We start from the raw sequence: 16,553 nt of genomic DNA on the forward strand, positions 1-16,553 counted from the left end.
ACGCAGTTATTATAGCACGAAATATATGAGTCTAAAATGCCAATACTTGCAACTGTCTATGTTAATCACTGAAATCTTAGTGTACTAATTGCTCGCTATAAGCTAGGTTATTGCGCCCCTAAACCAACGTACTGACAACGCTACCTCCCCGGAACTCAAACTTTAACGTGAGTTAATTGTAATCTACTCTCCTTTGAGATGAATTCTTCTTCTTCTATGAGTTATCAGGTGTGGATCTGCTCGGGCGGCTCTGGGTGTAACAAAATTTGTTATCTTGCCAGGTCTGGTTGTGACAGTATCTGCAATCTCATCAGGTCTGGTTTTGACAGTATCTGCAATCTCACCAGGTCTGGTTGTGGCACCATCTGCATCTGCGAATCCCATGGGGACGTTTTATGTGCGTACTGTGTAGTATGGATGGCCAACGGCAGGGGAGCCCTGTACGGGATTGATAGTGAAAGTAGGTCACTCTCGTCTGTCGTCGGATCGGACTAGTTCAAGTTGCTAATTGCAAGGGGTGGCTAAAGGTTTTGTTCTCGTTATATTTTGATCTGTTGAGAAATATCAGCTTATTCTAGCAATCAGATTGTAAGAAGTACTGGACTTTTGTCTCTCACCATTTAACTCGCAATGAATAGCTGGGGTTTGGAAAACGTGTGCACTGCCATTTTAATTTCCACCTCCAGCAATGGACTCGTCTATCAACACAAATCATGGCGGTGGTGTTGAGGGAAGGGAGGTTTCTACAACTGCAATTTGCCCGATTTCTCGGTGTTCGTTGCTCAAATCATGTTAGAAACTGTCAACCAAGTGTTCAAAGTTGTCGAGCAGCCTCTGGTGGTCAAATTTTAACTTCCCCACTCCCAGAATTCGATGGATTGAAGAATATTCGGAGTTATGAAGACCTTCACAAGTTCAGTTTGGAAGAGCCTAACATTTTCTGGGGCAGGTTGGCCAGAAGTCGACTCACCTGGTTCAAAGACTTTGATGAAGTCAAAGATGTTGATATGGATGGTGGAAAAATTAAATGGTTTTTGAATGGGAAAATAAATGCCTCAGGTAAATTGTAGCATTGGGTCAGTCCGACTAGTAGAGTAGGTTTAATGTAACTGTTTTTTCTTTTTCATATTCTTAAGTTCCATTATGGGCCTGGCATTGACGGTCGATTGTGACTGTCTGCAGGGCTGAGTGAGAGAGATGCCTGGTCACACAGCCGATGCACGATGATGGACGTCTTGGGCTAATAGGACCAGTCTAGGCCTACCTACCTACCCCCCCCCCCCCACCATACCATTCCCCTTGATGCTGCTGGGAACAGCTTGCCCCCTGGTCCCAGCATTGTACCTATCAACACAGCAAGGTTAAAGCTCTGTCTTTTCATAATGAACTTGTTTGTAGTCATAGTCCAGTCCCTATGATGATGTCATACATGATATAGTCACTGAGTCTGTGAAACAACACAGAACTTGGCTGAAATGACAGATAGGCCCCAACTGTAAACATTTCGGTCAGAATGCTGGTACATTTGTACCGTGTGTTGAACTCTTGTAGAACCAGGAGCTTATACCTCATTCTATCCGATTTCATAAAACACCATGCAGTAATGGTCTCATATTGAGTTCATGCGGTCATTTAACTGATAATCATAATTGCATGATTTGGCATTGTGCCCTTGTCATTAGGCTACTGTTGATGTCCGTGCATGTGTATTTGGAACGTATGGGAATGGCCAGTCTGTTGATTCAGACACCTACAAACATACAATTACAATTAGAGTTATTACAAACCTGAGCTTTAGAGGTCTTGTACTTTCTACTTCCAGTCAATTGCATTGACCGTCACATTGATTTCAAAAACACAACCAAAGATCGTGATCGTGTTGCCCTGATTTGGGAGAAAGATGAGCCAGGTTCTGAAGAATACATCACATACAGGTTGGTTGACAGGTTTGATGAACAGAGTTTCATATCTCATGACCTGGGTTTTCTTAACAGGGTCTCTGTGCACAGGGGCCTCAATCAAGATTCCTGTGTCTTTCTTATTCTATTATAGGATTGATTGATTGTGAGTCAGACCTGCCAGAAACAATTCCAATTTCTTGAATTTATGTTTCTTCATTGTTCCAGGCAGCTATATGAAATGACCAACAGAATTGCTAACACCCTGCTAAGCCATGGTGTATCAAAGGGTGATCCAGTTGTCCTCTACCTGCCTGTCTCCCCTATCGTCGTGGCTGCGATGTTAGCCTGTTCCAGGATTGGAGCGATCCATAGTGTGGTGTTTGCTGGATTCAGTGGTGAGGCACTCAGGTCAAGAATAAATGATGGTGAGTTGGATTGGAATCAAGTACATAAATTAAGAGCCCTATTTGATTGAGCTAGAAATAAAGAAACCTCTCTTTCCTTTCAGCCAATGCTAAAGTTGTAATCACAGCGGACCAAGGCGTTCGTGGTGGAAAGTTAATAGAACTTAAACGAATCGTTGATGCTGCAGTTGCCGAATGTCCAAATGTGGAGAAAGTGTTTGTTTCTCAGAGAACTGGTAATCAGGTGCCGATGGGCAAACTGGATGTGCCTTTGGAAAAGGTTAATATTTAGATTATTCTGTGATACATTTTCTTGAGACTTCTATTATCTATAATCCATGAACTTGTCACTTGCAACTTTACTTAGAATATGTTGAGCAATTAGACTATCAGAGGGTTGGTACTAACAAGGTTCATTCGCTTGTCAAACCACAGACTTATAATTTTAAAGTATCAACATATCATAAACATGTTTTAACTTCGTGTATTGCATTTCATTTCCAGGAAATGGCCCAACACTCTACGGAATGCAAACCAAGAGAAATGGACAGTGAGGATTTCCTGTTCTTTTTATACACCTCGGGGAGTACGGGCAAACCGAAAGGGATTGCTCATTCTCATGCAGGGTATCTGCTCTATGCAATGATGACACACAAGGTAATAAGATCAATGCAAAAGGATGACTTCTCCAACTTGATGCCCAAATAGTTTAGAACTGGTCTCTGTTGCCTAAAGTGAATTCAAATAACAGGCCATGTGCCTGATGGCCTCCATACTCGGAACATATCTTGATCATCTCGGGCAACACTTCCTACCTAATGGAGCAAGTCCATAGACAGAACTTTTGTGGATGGCTAGGTATTGACCCAGAGTATCCATATTCTGCTACCAGAGTCATTGAAAGCTCCAAGTTGAAAGCCCTGTGGTATGTGCTATAGGAAATGAACTTGTGTTCTCCATCTTACACATTCAGATCAATTTCTCTTCCAGCTTGTATTCAACTACACCCCTGGTGATATCTATGCGTGTGTTGCCGATATCGGTTGGATCACCGGCCACAGCTACGTCCTCTATGGTCCTCTCCTAAATGGTGCTACATCTGTCCTCTTTGAAAGTGTCCCCACCTATCCTGATCCTGGGCGTTACTGGGAAATGGTGCAAAGACTGAAAATAAAACAATTTTATGGTGCTCCGACAGCGATACGATTGCTTTTACGTTATGGGGAGGAATGGGTCAAGAAATATGACAGGTCAACTTTACGGACATTAGGATGTGGTGGGTAGTCTTGTCGTGTTAGACGTTTTGTAACATTACATGCTGTTCAGCAGTGTTTCTTAAGTAAGAAGTACTGCTGTTCAATTCAAGTTTAGCGGTTGGTTGCAGCTTTAAGAGAACTTACAGCTTAATCTTATTGTCCTTGTATATCACATGCATTGCATTGGTACAGCTTGAAAAATTATTTAGAAAATTGGAAACTTTTTTTGCATTGCCCTGTTTCTGCCGTGAAAATGTGTCGTACTTGATGTTTTCTGTGTCAGTGACCTCATTGCAATCCATCACATGGTGAACAATGTATTTCACAAACTCTTGATTTTACTTTGAAAACTGAAGTGGCCTTATTTTACTGAGCTGATAGTCCAGCCAGTGAACTGTGTCTTGTACAAAAGTACATTGTCAATATCCTTGTCTTGGTACTGATTACCGACTGACCCTATGCTGTCGGTCATGTTTCTCAATAACAATCTAGGGCAATGTCATTGGGAATCCCAATTTAAAGAGTGTTTTTTCTTCTGCTGACTTTCAAGGTCCAAAACAGCTATTTTATTGTGCATTTTCCTCGTTTGCAGTTGGTGAGCCGCTGAACCATGAAGCCTGGGAATGGTATCATCACGTGGTCGGTGATGGCAAATGTGATGTGGTCGACACCTGGTGGCAGACAGGTAACTACTTATTACGGTAGTAACGATGTTATTGTTACTTTTGAAAGCTCCGTGAAGGGCTGGCGTTATCATTATCATAAGATTAATCACGATTAGTGTTATTTGTGTCAGTTTTCAAATGATTCATGTCAGTTTTGATGGTTTTGCAGGGAGTTTCTATACCTCATTGTGGTGACAGGACATGGGTTAAAGCAGTAATGTAGTGTGGTAATGTTATTGTTAACTTTTTTGTGTGTGTATTCCAGAGACTGGAGGAATCATGATAGCACCACGACCAGCAGGCCCTCATTCTGAGATTATCTCTGGTATGCCTATGAGGCCTTTCTTAGGCATTCAGCCAGCGATAGTGGATGAAAAGGTTGGTATCCCTCTTATGGTTGGGGGTTCTCCTCTTGTGCATACCAAAAGTCATAACGTGCATTATTTAGTGGAATCCACTGTGTCATCAGTTCTGTTTAAAAACATTGTGCCTTAAACTGGTGTTTGACATAGTTTGTCCTGATTTACTCCTATTTGCCCTTATCTTTTGTTCGCAGGGTGAAGAAATGACGGGAAATGACGTCATGGGTGCTTTATGTATCAAGAAACCTTGGCCAGGAATGGCAAGGACCATCTACGGTCACCATGACAGATTCCTAGAAACTTACTATAAACCTTTCCCTGGTGAGTGCATTCTTGGGCAAGACACTTCACCGTGACTGTTGAGCACTTGGTAGTAATGATGAGGGTGGCTTTAATGCAAGTCTGAAAGGGTTCAAAGTGAACATTTTCCATTAAATTACTTGCGGCCCTTGGCTGTGACACCAAGGCCAGCTGCAATCAGAACGAGGCTTAACAGGTTTTCCATTGCAAACATTGATATCCAAGACTACGGCCTTTAAGAATGACCAACCTTGTACATGTAAGCTCCCATCCAACATATTTTCTTTCTCTGCAGGGTATTATTTCTCGGGTGACGGAGGGCATCGCCACCCGAACGGTTATTATCAGATCACAGGGCGAATGGATGATATTATCAATGTGAGCGGACATAGGCTCGGTACAGCTGAAATTGAGGATGTTATGGTGAGTGGAACAGCTTACTTTGACAATCGGGTGTCTCGGTTGTGCTGAAGACAATGTCATACATGGAGACTCATGCCTTCTAAAGATTGCAATATAGTTTTACTCGATATCAAAAGTTAAGAGCATTATTGCTGATCACCTTTGGTTCTGTTCCTGCTTCTGATAAGACAGGCAGCTACATCAGCAATTCATCAACTCCACACCAACCACTAGGGTTTTAACTTCAACAGGGCTGGGTGGAACCTTTGATGGGGATGGAAGAGATGTATACGTGGACACAGTCTACAGTAGGCTAAATAACTGTATTAAATTCCCCATGTGATATTTTCATGATCAACTTTCTCTGTGTTCAGGATGAGCATGACATGGTTGCTGAGACAGCTGTAGTGGGATTCCCCCATGAGATCAAGGGAGAAGGCGTCTATGCCTTTGTGACGTTAATGGAAGATGTGACTGAACCACGCGACGAGATTCTTAAAGAGTTGAAAGATTTGGTGAAAAGAAAGATTGCTTCTTATGCTGTGCCTGAGATGATACAGATCACATCGGGCCTACCGAAAACACGATCAGGGAAAATCATGCGTCGTGTGCTGAGGAAAATTGCGGCGAATAAACCGGATGAGTTGGGAGATGTGTCGACGCTTGCTGACCCACAAGTTGTTGAGGCCCTGGTCAAGAATCATCAGGTGATTCATTCACAACACCAGGAGACGATGAAGACTATGCACAAGTGATGAGCAAACGATTTTGAAGTTCATAGGGCTGAGATATTCTTGTTAGGCATTCTCTACTTGGTGTTTTAGGCTTGATATAAGTATGGGGCTCTACTAGAAATCGCAAAGATATACACAACCACCTAGAGCAAATGCTGAGTAGGAAAACGCCCAGACAATACGGTTCCACACGGGTTAGTGGTTTGTTACTTTGGACATTTTCAGAATCTTTGTAGTGTTTCAAAGACAGTTATACAATGTAGGATGTTTTGCACAAATTGACATTTTACATGTATGGATTCATGAAATTGTGTCTATTTTCTATGTTAATTGGTTACAATTCATATTGATACACTTGGTGCTTTTGATTTTAGATATTCCTTATTTTGAATATATTTTATGGATTTATTGTTGGACAAAATTTGGAGCTCAAATAAAGTTGATACTCTACACCAAAACTGGAGGAATGTACAAAATGTGTGGCATTATTCAACAAAGATAGCAATATAGGGCTGAACACCTCAATAACTGACATGTATAACCCTCTCCAATTCCAATTGACACAATTTGGTTTTGATAATAAAAGACGAAAACTTCATGTAGATTTACACTTGGACTGTCTGGACAAAACTGAAGTAAAAGCATTTACTTTGTCTCTATTCCTATTACCATTGACTGATCCTTGAGTCATGTCAGCTGTTCCTGTATATAACATGTGATCATTTTCATATTTGCTTTTTAGTAGAATTATTACATTGTAAATATGTGTTGATTTGTTGATTTCTAAAACCTTTTTAAGGCAGCTTGAGCTTGAATGAAAAAGAGGCATAGATTAAAGTATATTTATATGGAAGATGGAAATTTGATATATTGGTACATGTAATTGTATTATGTATTACAACGTGCCAATTTCAGTTTAGAAATGTTAGTATAAAGAATTGTATGTCCATGTGAGCAATGTCTCATGTACGTGCTGGACTTGAATGTCAATTTCAAAATGATGTTAATTCACATTTGAGATTGTTAAAGCGCTCTCAGGGGTTGTCCTGCACTATTGCGTTGATATGATATCACCTTAGAGTGACTTAGATATATAAGTTATGGGTTATCTATAAAGTATTATCACATGAAGGGGTATCAGGACTTTTTTGTAATCTTACTCTTTACTCTAATATACACCAAAACACTAATGTAGTATTTGGTCATGCATGCAGGCCCATTCTTTTAATCGCAGCTAGCTTAATCCACAGCTGTCCATGTGTGTGTCGGTCACACATCCATGTGTAAACTTTTGTATGTCAAATTATATTTACAAACAGTATGAATAACTTTCCATCCTGTCATCTGAATTGTATACTGAATAAAAATATGTTTTCATCTAATATTTTCAATGTGTTCATTGCACCATGTTGTGTCTCCCGCTGATGATGAGGGTTACCTCTCATGCTTGTTGCAGTTTGACTGACTGAGACTATAGCCCGATTGCCTGGTGCTTTGTCTGACACTGCGAGGTTGGGTATGATAACCTCGCCATCTTTGAGATTAGCAGTCTCAATCATAAGTTTGCCCAATTGCCTGGCACTCTGCTGTCTCAAACAATACATGTATTGAGGAATTGGCTGTGGCATATTGCCAGCTATGAGGCTGACCTTCATTCACAGATGGACTGGCTGAGTCTCTCTCTAACTTGGCATGTTTGTACATAGCCAGCTCTGCTGTCTGTCATTATGTGATTGGTGCGTCTTCACAAGCATTGTGAGATGATAACTCGGTCTAAGGCAGTAGGCCCTGGTGCCTGTGGTAAGAGACAGCCAGCAGGTTGTACCGTCTTCACAAACATAGTGAGATGATAACTTGGTCTAAGGCAGTAGGCCCTGGTGCCTGTGGTGAGAGACAGTCAGCAGGTTGTACCATCTTCACAAACATAGTGAGATGATAACTTGGTCTAAGGCAGTAGGCCCTGGTGCCTGCGGTAAGAGACGTCCAGCAGGTTGTACCTGTCTTCACAAGCATAGTGAGATGATAACTTGGTCTAAGGCAGTAGGCCCTGGTGCCTGCGGTTAGAGACGTCCAGCAGGTTGTACCTGTCTTCACAAGCATAGTGAGAAGATAACTGACTCGGTCTAAGGCAGTAGGCCCTGGTGCCTGCGGTAAGAGATGGCCAGCAGGTTGTACCTGTCTTCACAAGCATACCGTGATGATAGCTCAGACCATGGGCACTTTCCATTTCATTGTTCCACCTTGATCCCTTGTATAACTTTTGATCATTCCCGGGTACACAATTATCAATTCTTCAGGCTCTGACAGGTCTTCCCTGGATGTGCCATCCAACGACGGAGTCTGTCGTGTTCCATTACAGGGTGTACATGTCTCTTTTCCACGGGGGGGGGGGGGGGGGGGGAGTTTGCCTCCTCTAATGCGAGGGTGTGAGTCAGGACGGACGTGGAAATGGCATCATTTCTTCTCAGATGCCAGAGACACAGCAAACCAGCCACGACAGCTTGTGTCGGCGGTCCTGGAAAGAACCTGAATACGAAAAAGGTATCACCTTCTCTTCATCCAGTTTTATTTTGAGCATGGAGTTATCAAAAAGATATAAAAGCTATACTGCTTATACATGTAAAGTCTATACATCTTCGACTTCTCTTCTGTTTAAACGCACACATTTGTACATTTCGTACATACGCCTACTCTCAGTCTAAAAAAAGCAACATACCTCTTAATAAAGATTGCATAATTCTCATTTTCCAAGCTTACCAGTTCAATTGTTGTACAAGAATAGATTGAATGCAACTAGCCTTCATCACCAGACATTTCTCTGGCTCAGTTGTACATTCAGAGAATATTCGAATCAGAAAGATCTAGATTGCCCCAGGCGTCTTGAGGCATATTACATTGACATGATGAATTGCTATTCAATTTCAAATAACACAATACAACCTGCATCAAATAGTTAAAAAGCAACGGAAAAAGCCCTTAAGGCATACTCCACTAGTTGATTTATTTCTCAGTGACAGAAGATCAGTTCAAAACGAACCGATAACGATAATCCATGCAGCTGAATACAAATATGGCATAGTAGGTGATTTTTTTAACGAAAGCATTGAAAATTGAAATCAACTTGTGAAGCGTGCCTTTCATTGTTGTCAACAAGAGTAAAAGAGGTAGAGATATTTCCTTCTGCGAATCAAATTGTCTATAAATAACCAAAAAGTGATTTGACGTCAGCAATTAGTAATTGACAAGTTTTTGAGTTAATCAAGTTCCTCCACAGATGGACCAGTTTGATTCTGATTGTGATCATGCTTCTGCGGACCCCCTGGACCTCCCCCGTGAATATTACTCATGATAGGCGAGCAGACGGCATGCAACTCCTTCAGTTGATGCTCATACTCCTCCTTCTCAGCCAAACTATTGTTGTCAAGCCATTCACTGACGTCATCGCACTTCTTGGTAACCTTGTCCCTGTCGTTGGATGACAGTTTCCCACCGTCATCAGCCACGGCTTGTTTATAATTAAACACGAATGATTCTAGGCTGTTCCTAGCTGTGATTCTGTCTCTTTGTTTATTGTCCTCGTCGCGGTATTTCTCCGCGTCTGCCACCATCTTGTCAATGTCCTCCTTAGACAGCCTACTCTTGTCGTTCGTGATTGTGATAGCGTTACTCTTACCCGTACTGGCGTCCTTAGCCGACACGTTCAGAATCCCGTTAGCGTCTATATCAAACGTGACTTCGACTTTCGGGACACCCCGTGGTGCTGGGGGTATCCCCGTTAAGTCGAAAGTCCCTAAGAGGTTGTTGTCTTTCGTCATAGCACGCTCTCCCTCGAAGACTTGGATTGTGACAGCAGGTTGGTTGTCCGCGTACGTCGTAAAAGTGTTGCTAGTCTTAGTCGGAATCCTGGTGTTCCTTTCGACTAGTTTCGTCATGACGCCTCCTGCCGTCTCGATGCCCATAGACAAAGGTGCAACATCCACCAGCAGGACATCCTTGATTGCATCATCCTTGCTCCCGGTTAAGATAGCCGCCTGGACGGCAGCACCGTAAGCGACAGCTTCATCTGGGTTGATGGATTTATTTAGATTCCTGCCTCCCATGAAATCCTGCAGAAGCTTCTGGATCTTCGGTATCCTGGTCGAGCCTCCCACAAGAACGATTTCACTGATCATATTCTTGTCCATTCGTGCGTCCCGTAAAGCCCGCTCCACAGGTTCTAGAGTCTTTCTAAACAAGTCACCACAAAGTTCTTCAAACCTGGCTCGGCTAATCTTGGTGTAGAAATCCACTCCTTCGTACAACGAGTCTATTTCAATCCCAGCGTCTGCGTTGCTGCTTAGTGCGCGTTTCGCCCTCTCACAAGCTGTCCGCAGACGACGCAAGGCCCTGGCGTTCCCTGAGATGTCCTTTTTGTATTTTCGTTTGAATTCCTGGACGAAGTGATCAACTAGCTTGTTGTCAAAGTCCTCTCCTCCGAGATGGGTGTCCCCGGCGGTGGACCTCACCTCGAACAAAGATCCTTCATCTACAGTCAAGATGGAGACATCAAATGTCCCGCCTCCCAAATCAAAAATCAAGACGTTCTTCTCACCTTTCAAACCTTTGTCAAGTCCGTACGCTAAAGCTGCTGCGGTGGGCTCATTGATAACCCTCAAGACGTTTAATCCGGCGATAATCCCCGCATCTTTCGTCGCCATTCGCTGGGCGTCATTGAAATATGCGGGGACAGTGATAACAGCGTCGGTGACATTTTGTCCGAGGTAACTTTCAGCCGTCTCCTTCATTTTGGTCAGGACCATCGAGCTGACCTCCTCCGCACCGAATGTCTTCAATTCGCCCTTGTACTCCACCTGAATCTTTGGCTTATTCGCATCACTCATAACTTTAAACGGCCAATGTTTCATGTCAGACTGCACAGATTCGTCCGTGAATTTTCGTCCAATTAATCGTTTGGCGTCGAAAATCGTATTCCTTGGGTTCATGGCGACTTGATTTTTCGCCGCGTCTCCAATGAGTCTCTCGCTGTCCGTGAATGCGACATAACTCGGTGTGATCCTGTTGCCTTGGTCGTTCGCGATGATCTCCACCTTCCCGTGTTGGAAGACACCGACGCAGGAATACGTCGTTCCCAAATCTATCCCGATGGCTGAAGCTTTTCCCGGCATTTTCGTAGCAGACGATTTGTAAATTTCAGCCGAAGACGTGTCAATCACAACGAAAGTTCAGTCACAGCAAATATGAATGAAGTAAGCAAATTGTCACAATCAACGTTCAAATACTGAATATACCTATCTCAAGTCAGCAAATTATCAGCAATTGGCAGCAGATATATCACTCTTTCGTTCCTCACTCGTACTCAGTGAATTATGCCCGCAATTGATTGCGCCAGGTTTATATACCCTGAAAATTGCCAATATTTCAATCCAGAAAACCGGCGATTACTCCAGTTTATTCTAGAACACGTGCAACTATTGACGCACGTTACTATAAATAGAACACTATAGTGCAATCTGACGATCCCAGTAACTTCATGAAAGTTCTGGATGTACTTCATATGTACACTATGGTGATCTATGGAGACGAGGTATTACAGTCAACGCCATCTGTACTAAGCCAAAATAACTGAAACCGTCAACACTGGAAGACAGAGTCACAACAAGTTCAGCATGTCAGCATGATCCGTGGTCACCCCGGCCCGGGTAAGTCACAAACAGCAAGCTCTCCCTCATTGAGAAGCAGTCTTACCCACCTTAGCATCCACGAAGACAGTGTCATTGCCCTCCTGAGGAGACACAGGCACAACCTTGCCAATGCTAGTGAAAACAGTGTCCAAGCCATTCCGTGTCTGTGGTGACAATAGTCGCGTCGCAACCTGACTGATGATGGTGAAGACAATACAATGTTGAATACACACTGCTATCATTGGAGACATTGTCACAACCACGCTGACGCGAGTGAGGACACTACCACACATCAGTAGAGACACTGCAACATCCACAACAACTATAGAGACATGGTCACAACCAAGTCAACACGACAGCTGCTACTCTCTTCAACATGAACACATTGTTCCTATCAAATCCAGTGATTTCAAAATGAATAATAAAGTGATAAGGGTAAATAATTTTTTTATTTATTATTGTAAAACAAGTCCTGAAAACATGTAACATATCTTGGTTTAACATCTAGGTCACCTGGACCATCCTGCACTAACATGGGTTAGGCCAACTGCCCAATGATCTAAATATTGAGTCACCCTGTACTCCTGAATTGCAGGAGGCTTTAATGCAAACTGCTCCTGTCAGTAGCTTTTAACAAAAGCTGTCACGAAAAGCTTTCTCTAACCATCTCACAAATTGTCCTGTGCCACAAAATGCGAGCATTATGTTGGGAATGTAACCAAGTCACAAAATAGTCCTATCAGATAACTGTATCATCTAGTGGTCACCTTTTTGATTGTCCTTGACACAAACACTTTGAATGCCGGCCAGAGCAACAAGAAATTCTTTTTGTACCATTCCCTGCAACAGAAGAAGAATCAAAGGTCACTCCAGTCCAAATTCTTTGTTCAATTGACATAATATACAAAACAGGCCTACAACATGTACAACTACAAGTCATAACAGCATGGTGTCCTGATCACAGAGGTGACTGGAATTGAGGCCACCAATTTGGGGACAAAATCTGTGTACCTCTTCCCAATTTCAGCAAGAGAAGGGGACGTACAACTTATATGAAATCAATGACCTCAAATAGGATAAGATAAGATGTGACCTAAGACATGACTCACTATCTATTACATGTATTACCTACCTATTATAATTTCCATGTTTCTTGGCGTTTTCATTCAAGAACTTTCGGTAAAACTCGGACATCTCCTCTGGGGTTAACTTACGAGGAGCATCATCTTCATCATACTGGCCAAGAAGATCTGTCTTAGCTTTAACAAATGCTTCTTTTTCCTTAAATGAAGACATGAAGAGCTACAATTTCAAGACATAACCCCAGGAGGCCAACATTTTCTACAATACATGACGACTAGTATCTATCCAATAGATAAAAGCAGTAACACAAAATATGAAAAGATTTAAAGACGAACATCAGTAGGCCTACATGTATAATGTGTTGTCTCCTGCAAGAATACAAGCACTTGTCAACTGAGTATCCAGGGCTGAAGGGTTACTTTCAGAGAGGAAGAAATACAGCATCTCCAGGTCCCCTTACTCACTTCAAAGAACTGCTGATTATGTTTTGTCCAATACTCATGATTCCACCGCCATGTTTCCTCCCTTTGTAATCGAAGTTGATTCTCAGCGAGCGTCTCATCAGGAGGGATGTAGTAACGTATCTGTCGCATGTTGGAGAGTTGGTCAGGAGGACCAATCCAGTCGCACTTGATTTCACTAGGAGGTTTGCTGTCTATCTTTAAACCATCTTCTTTCTAAATGCAAATGAGAAGGGGTTGAGAAGTCAATTTCAAAACAGCTTGCAAACAACATTTGTGAATCACTTTTCTGTGAGAACACTTTTTTGAGACGAATCGCATCAATCATCAATCATCATCATGAATGATGTCAACAGCCAAAGAACAGTAACACAGGACACAGTCACAGGACTAGGTCATCATGGGCCAGAAGAGCTTTAGGCAACGCGCTGCCGTCAAAAAAGAAATTTCTATTGTCGGACATTCAAGGGTTTTATTACCGGATTTACACTAACATGATTTTCAATAGAATTAGAGGTAAATAATGTCAATAACATTACTTACTTTGGTGGTGGATGTGAGGTAACACCTCTTATATCCAATAAAACTAGATCTAAAGTACAATCGTGTGAGTGTATATTTTGTGACATTCATTTTGCAAAATCATGAAATAAGGTGGAGAATTTTGTATGTCGCTTATGCCCTAAAGAAACAAATATACAAATAAATACAAACTACGACTAATCTACAAATCAAATTAAAAATATGTATATCTTATAGTAATCTACACAATTGTTTCTATGATATCAGTCCCTATTGTTCTATTCATGAGTCAAGATAATGGATTTCTGCATTATCATAAGGGACAATTGACAAATCTGATGTTTTCTCAATTTTCATGTCAAAAACACACAAATTGCTGACATATTTCACGAAATCGTGTTGTTGATTAGGTCTAAGTGAAATCTTCAACCTGGTTGAAAGTTCTTTCCTCTTATAACGTGTAATTTCTACTATTGTTTTGCCCTCAATTTCAGTTTCGAAATCGCACTTCAAATTGACAACTCAACATCTAGGGCCAGGCCTACTTCTACATTGCACATGTTGTAAACCATGTGAACATCGTCATACAAATGTATTGTAGGCTGGGTCTCCTAGGAGACTGATGAAAATGCAACATGTGACATGACAAGAACTTTGAAAGTTTTGTGGCAGTCATTGCCAGTTAACATATCCAGGGTCGACTCTGAAATTGAGGAACTAAATAATAATAAGTTCATTGTATTTTCAGGGTTTTAAAGATTCACTAAGAAAATGAGGCCTGATGCTCACAAGAAAAAGAAGTCTGCTCAGTACCAAAAGAAAAATCCCCAGAAGGTCCAAGGGAAAACACAGGCATCAGGGAAATCGGAGGGCGGCAAAAAGGAGAAGCCGGGCAATCCAGACAAACAGTATGAGCAGAGGTTGAATAGGAAGGAGGATGATAAGAAAGAAAAGGAGAAGCCAGCTGCTGCTGAGGCGGGCGATTCAGATTCTGTAAGTATGATATGTCATGTGTGGATTTCCATGTCAAAACATGAAGATTTCTGAATTAATTTTTGATTTACCGCTATATCTTGGAAATTTTACTTTTACTTTTTATTTTAGTCTGGATCTGACAGTGAGAATAATCAGCCAGTCAGGCGGACATTTCGACGCAGGAAAGTCGAGACTAACTGGGAGAAATATGAAGAGCCAGAAGTTGATTATAGCATTGTCTCCAAGGAAGAACAACTGGAACAAAAGCAGGAGGAAGAGGACTTTCAGCGACATCTTACTGCCAAAGGTAAACATTGACTGGTGAATCCCAGAGACAACTTCTCCTACAGATGCATTTCTGGCACTGTGCAACACTTCATGAATCAACAGAATATAAGTTTATCTGCTGGGAATGTTCCATTGGCGAAGTGGTGGGCTGGCCTCTGGCTGAAAGAAAACTAGGTCTCTTAGACTTAAAATCCACAGTGTTTACCTTCGCAGAGGTTAGTTCTGCGCCGTCTGTTGTGAATGAACCACTAAAACACAGTCTTTTCTTTCAGTGAAAGCACATTCTCCTCTCCGCCTCCAAGATGAAGAAGACGATGATTCACATGGTTATGTCGTATCTGTCGATAGCGAAGAACTCGCTGAGGATTTTAGGAAAACACTACATTCTGATGACATCAGAGGTGAACCCTCCTCTGACAGCAAAAACTTACAAACTGATGAAATAAGAGGTGACAGTAGCTTAGATACACAATCTCTTAGTGAATCAAGAGACAGTATTACAAACTCAAAGTCTACATCAGACCTTTCTGGGTCGGCTCCTGTTTCAGAGGAATCTAAAACTGACAAGGAACGAGCTGAAGGAATTTGCATTGATTCAGAGTTGAGGAATGATGGAAGATTGAACTCTTCAGATGACAAGACAGTTGTTGATAAAGACGATGATGTGTTAGATTTCTTGCTTTCTCTTGACACACCAGTGGTGACACCTGTACCAAAGACGGAGGAAGCTCAGAAGATATCAGGTATGAGATCTGTCTCATGTGGTTAGTATACATAAGTAGTCTGAGGATGGCTTTATTGATATGATTGTTACGAAGACAATGTCACAACCTGAAGACAATCCATCAGATAGGCCAGTGTCGCCATCTATGTTGTTATGGTGCTTGCTACCGCTGTTGTCTAGGGTTTGTGTCCTGGCGAGAGCACTCCCTCATGTTAAAGATTGGCCTGTCTCTTCTACACATACATGTGATTTGCATTCCTTGGGGAAGAGTTTCCTCCTAATGCTACTGTTTTGTCTTACTCGATCTGTTATTTATTTAGGTGACGAGAATGCAGCCAACAAAAGCAACAATGTCAACTCTTCCGTTGGAACAAGACTGGTCACAAGGATAGGGGAAAAGAAGCCTGGAGCTCCCAAGGAATCAATTCAGGATTTAGAAGACTGGTTGGACAGTGTCATTTAGACATATTGGTGATAATATGAATAAAGACCTGCAGATGCTTTTACTTTAGTTTTGTACAGAAAGGCCTTGTGTAAATGTACATTGAGATTTAGATAGAAGCATAATTCTTGTCCTTATTCATATCGCCCAATGTCTTCATGATTGTGACTATGTCTTCAGCGCACCCAAGAAGTGTTTGGTATACCAGCTCTCTTAGCCAAGATGCCTTCAATAATGTGCAATAGCCAACTTCTTTTGTTGATAGACCTGTGATAAGTTCTGTCTCCTTTAAAAAACAATTCCTGTTGATACTGGTGTTGGTACCATGTATCATATTTTCATAAAAAATAAAA

The 16,553-nt window shown here is 41.8% G+C and overlaps 4 protein-coding genes across 5 annotated transcripts; 2 read left to right on the forward strand and 2 right to left on the reverse strand.

Moving 5' to 3' along the window:
- Positions 1–874: 874 nt before the first annotated feature.
- LOC135485330 (acetyl-coenzyme A synthetase 2-like, mitochondrial) lies at positions 875–7,389 on the forward strand. The gene is made up of 11 exons (XM_064767222.1): positions 875–1,059; positions 1,823–1,934; positions 2,127–2,326; positions 2,410–2,585; positions 2,810–2,962; positions 3,296–3,581; positions 4,154–4,246; positions 4,492–4,604; positions 4,783–4,909; positions 5,184–5,311; positions 5,665–7,389. The coding sequence occupies exons 1-11, from the start codon at positions 1,008–1,010 to the stop codon at positions 6,043–6,045; spliced, it is 1,821 nt and encodes a 606-aa protein (XP_064623292.1). The 5' UTR covers positions 875–1,007; the 3' UTR covers positions 6,046–7,389.
- Positions 7,390–8,568: 1,179 nt separating this feature from the next.
- LOC135485326 (heat shock protein 70 A1-like) lies at positions 8,569–11,396 on the reverse strand. The gene has a single exon (XM_064767216.1). It carries the CDS (start codon positions 11,187–11,189, stop codon positions 9,279–9,281), a length of 1,911 nt encoding a protein of 636 aa, XP_064623286.1. The 5' UTR covers positions 11,190–11,396; the 3' UTR covers positions 8,569–9,278.
- A 756-nt stretch (positions 11,397–12,152) lies between these two features.
- On the reverse strand, positions 12,153–13,924 carry LOC135484981 (COA8 family protein Y39B6A.34, mitochondrial-like). The gene is made up of 4 exons (XM_064766703.1): positions 13,793–13,924; positions 13,253–13,465; positions 12,838–12,986; positions 12,153–12,545 (listed from the first exon to the last, which is right to left on the reverse strand). Exons 1-4 carry the CDS (start codon positions 13,880–13,882, stop codon positions 12,458–12,460), a joined length of 540 nt encoding a protein of 179 aa, XP_064622773.1. The 5' UTR covers positions 13,883–13,924; the 3' UTR covers positions 12,153–12,457.
- Positions 13,925–14,095: 171 nt separating this feature from the next.
- LOC135485333 (cell death regulator Aven-like) lies at positions 14,096–16,521 on the forward strand. Of its 2 annotated transcripts, none has more exons than XM_064767227.1 (5): positions 14,096–14,181; positions 14,520–14,764; positions 14,876–15,053; positions 15,307–15,777; positions 16,079–16,521. In XM_064767227.1, the coding sequence occupies exons 2-5, from the start codon at positions 14,543–14,545 to the stop codon at positions 16,219–16,221; spliced, it is 1,014 nt and encodes a 337-aa protein (XP_064623297.1). In that variant the 5' UTR covers positions 14,096–14,181; positions 14,520–14,542; the 3' UTR covers positions 16,222–16,521. The 2 variants fall into 2 exon arrangements, with proteins under 2 accessions (XP_064623297.1, XP_064623296.1); XM_064767226.1 differs by having other exon boundaries at positions 14,098–14,231.
- Positions 16,522–16,553: the final 32 nt, after the last annotated feature.

Source organism: Lineus longissimus, chromosome 3, assembly GCF_910592395.1.
Source record: "Lineus longissimus chromosome 3, tnLinLong1.2, whole genome shotgun sequence".
In the NCBI taxonomy this organism is placed as follows: Eukaryota; Metazoa; Nemertea; class Pilidiophora; order Heteronemertea; family Lineidae; genus Lineus; species Lineus longissimus.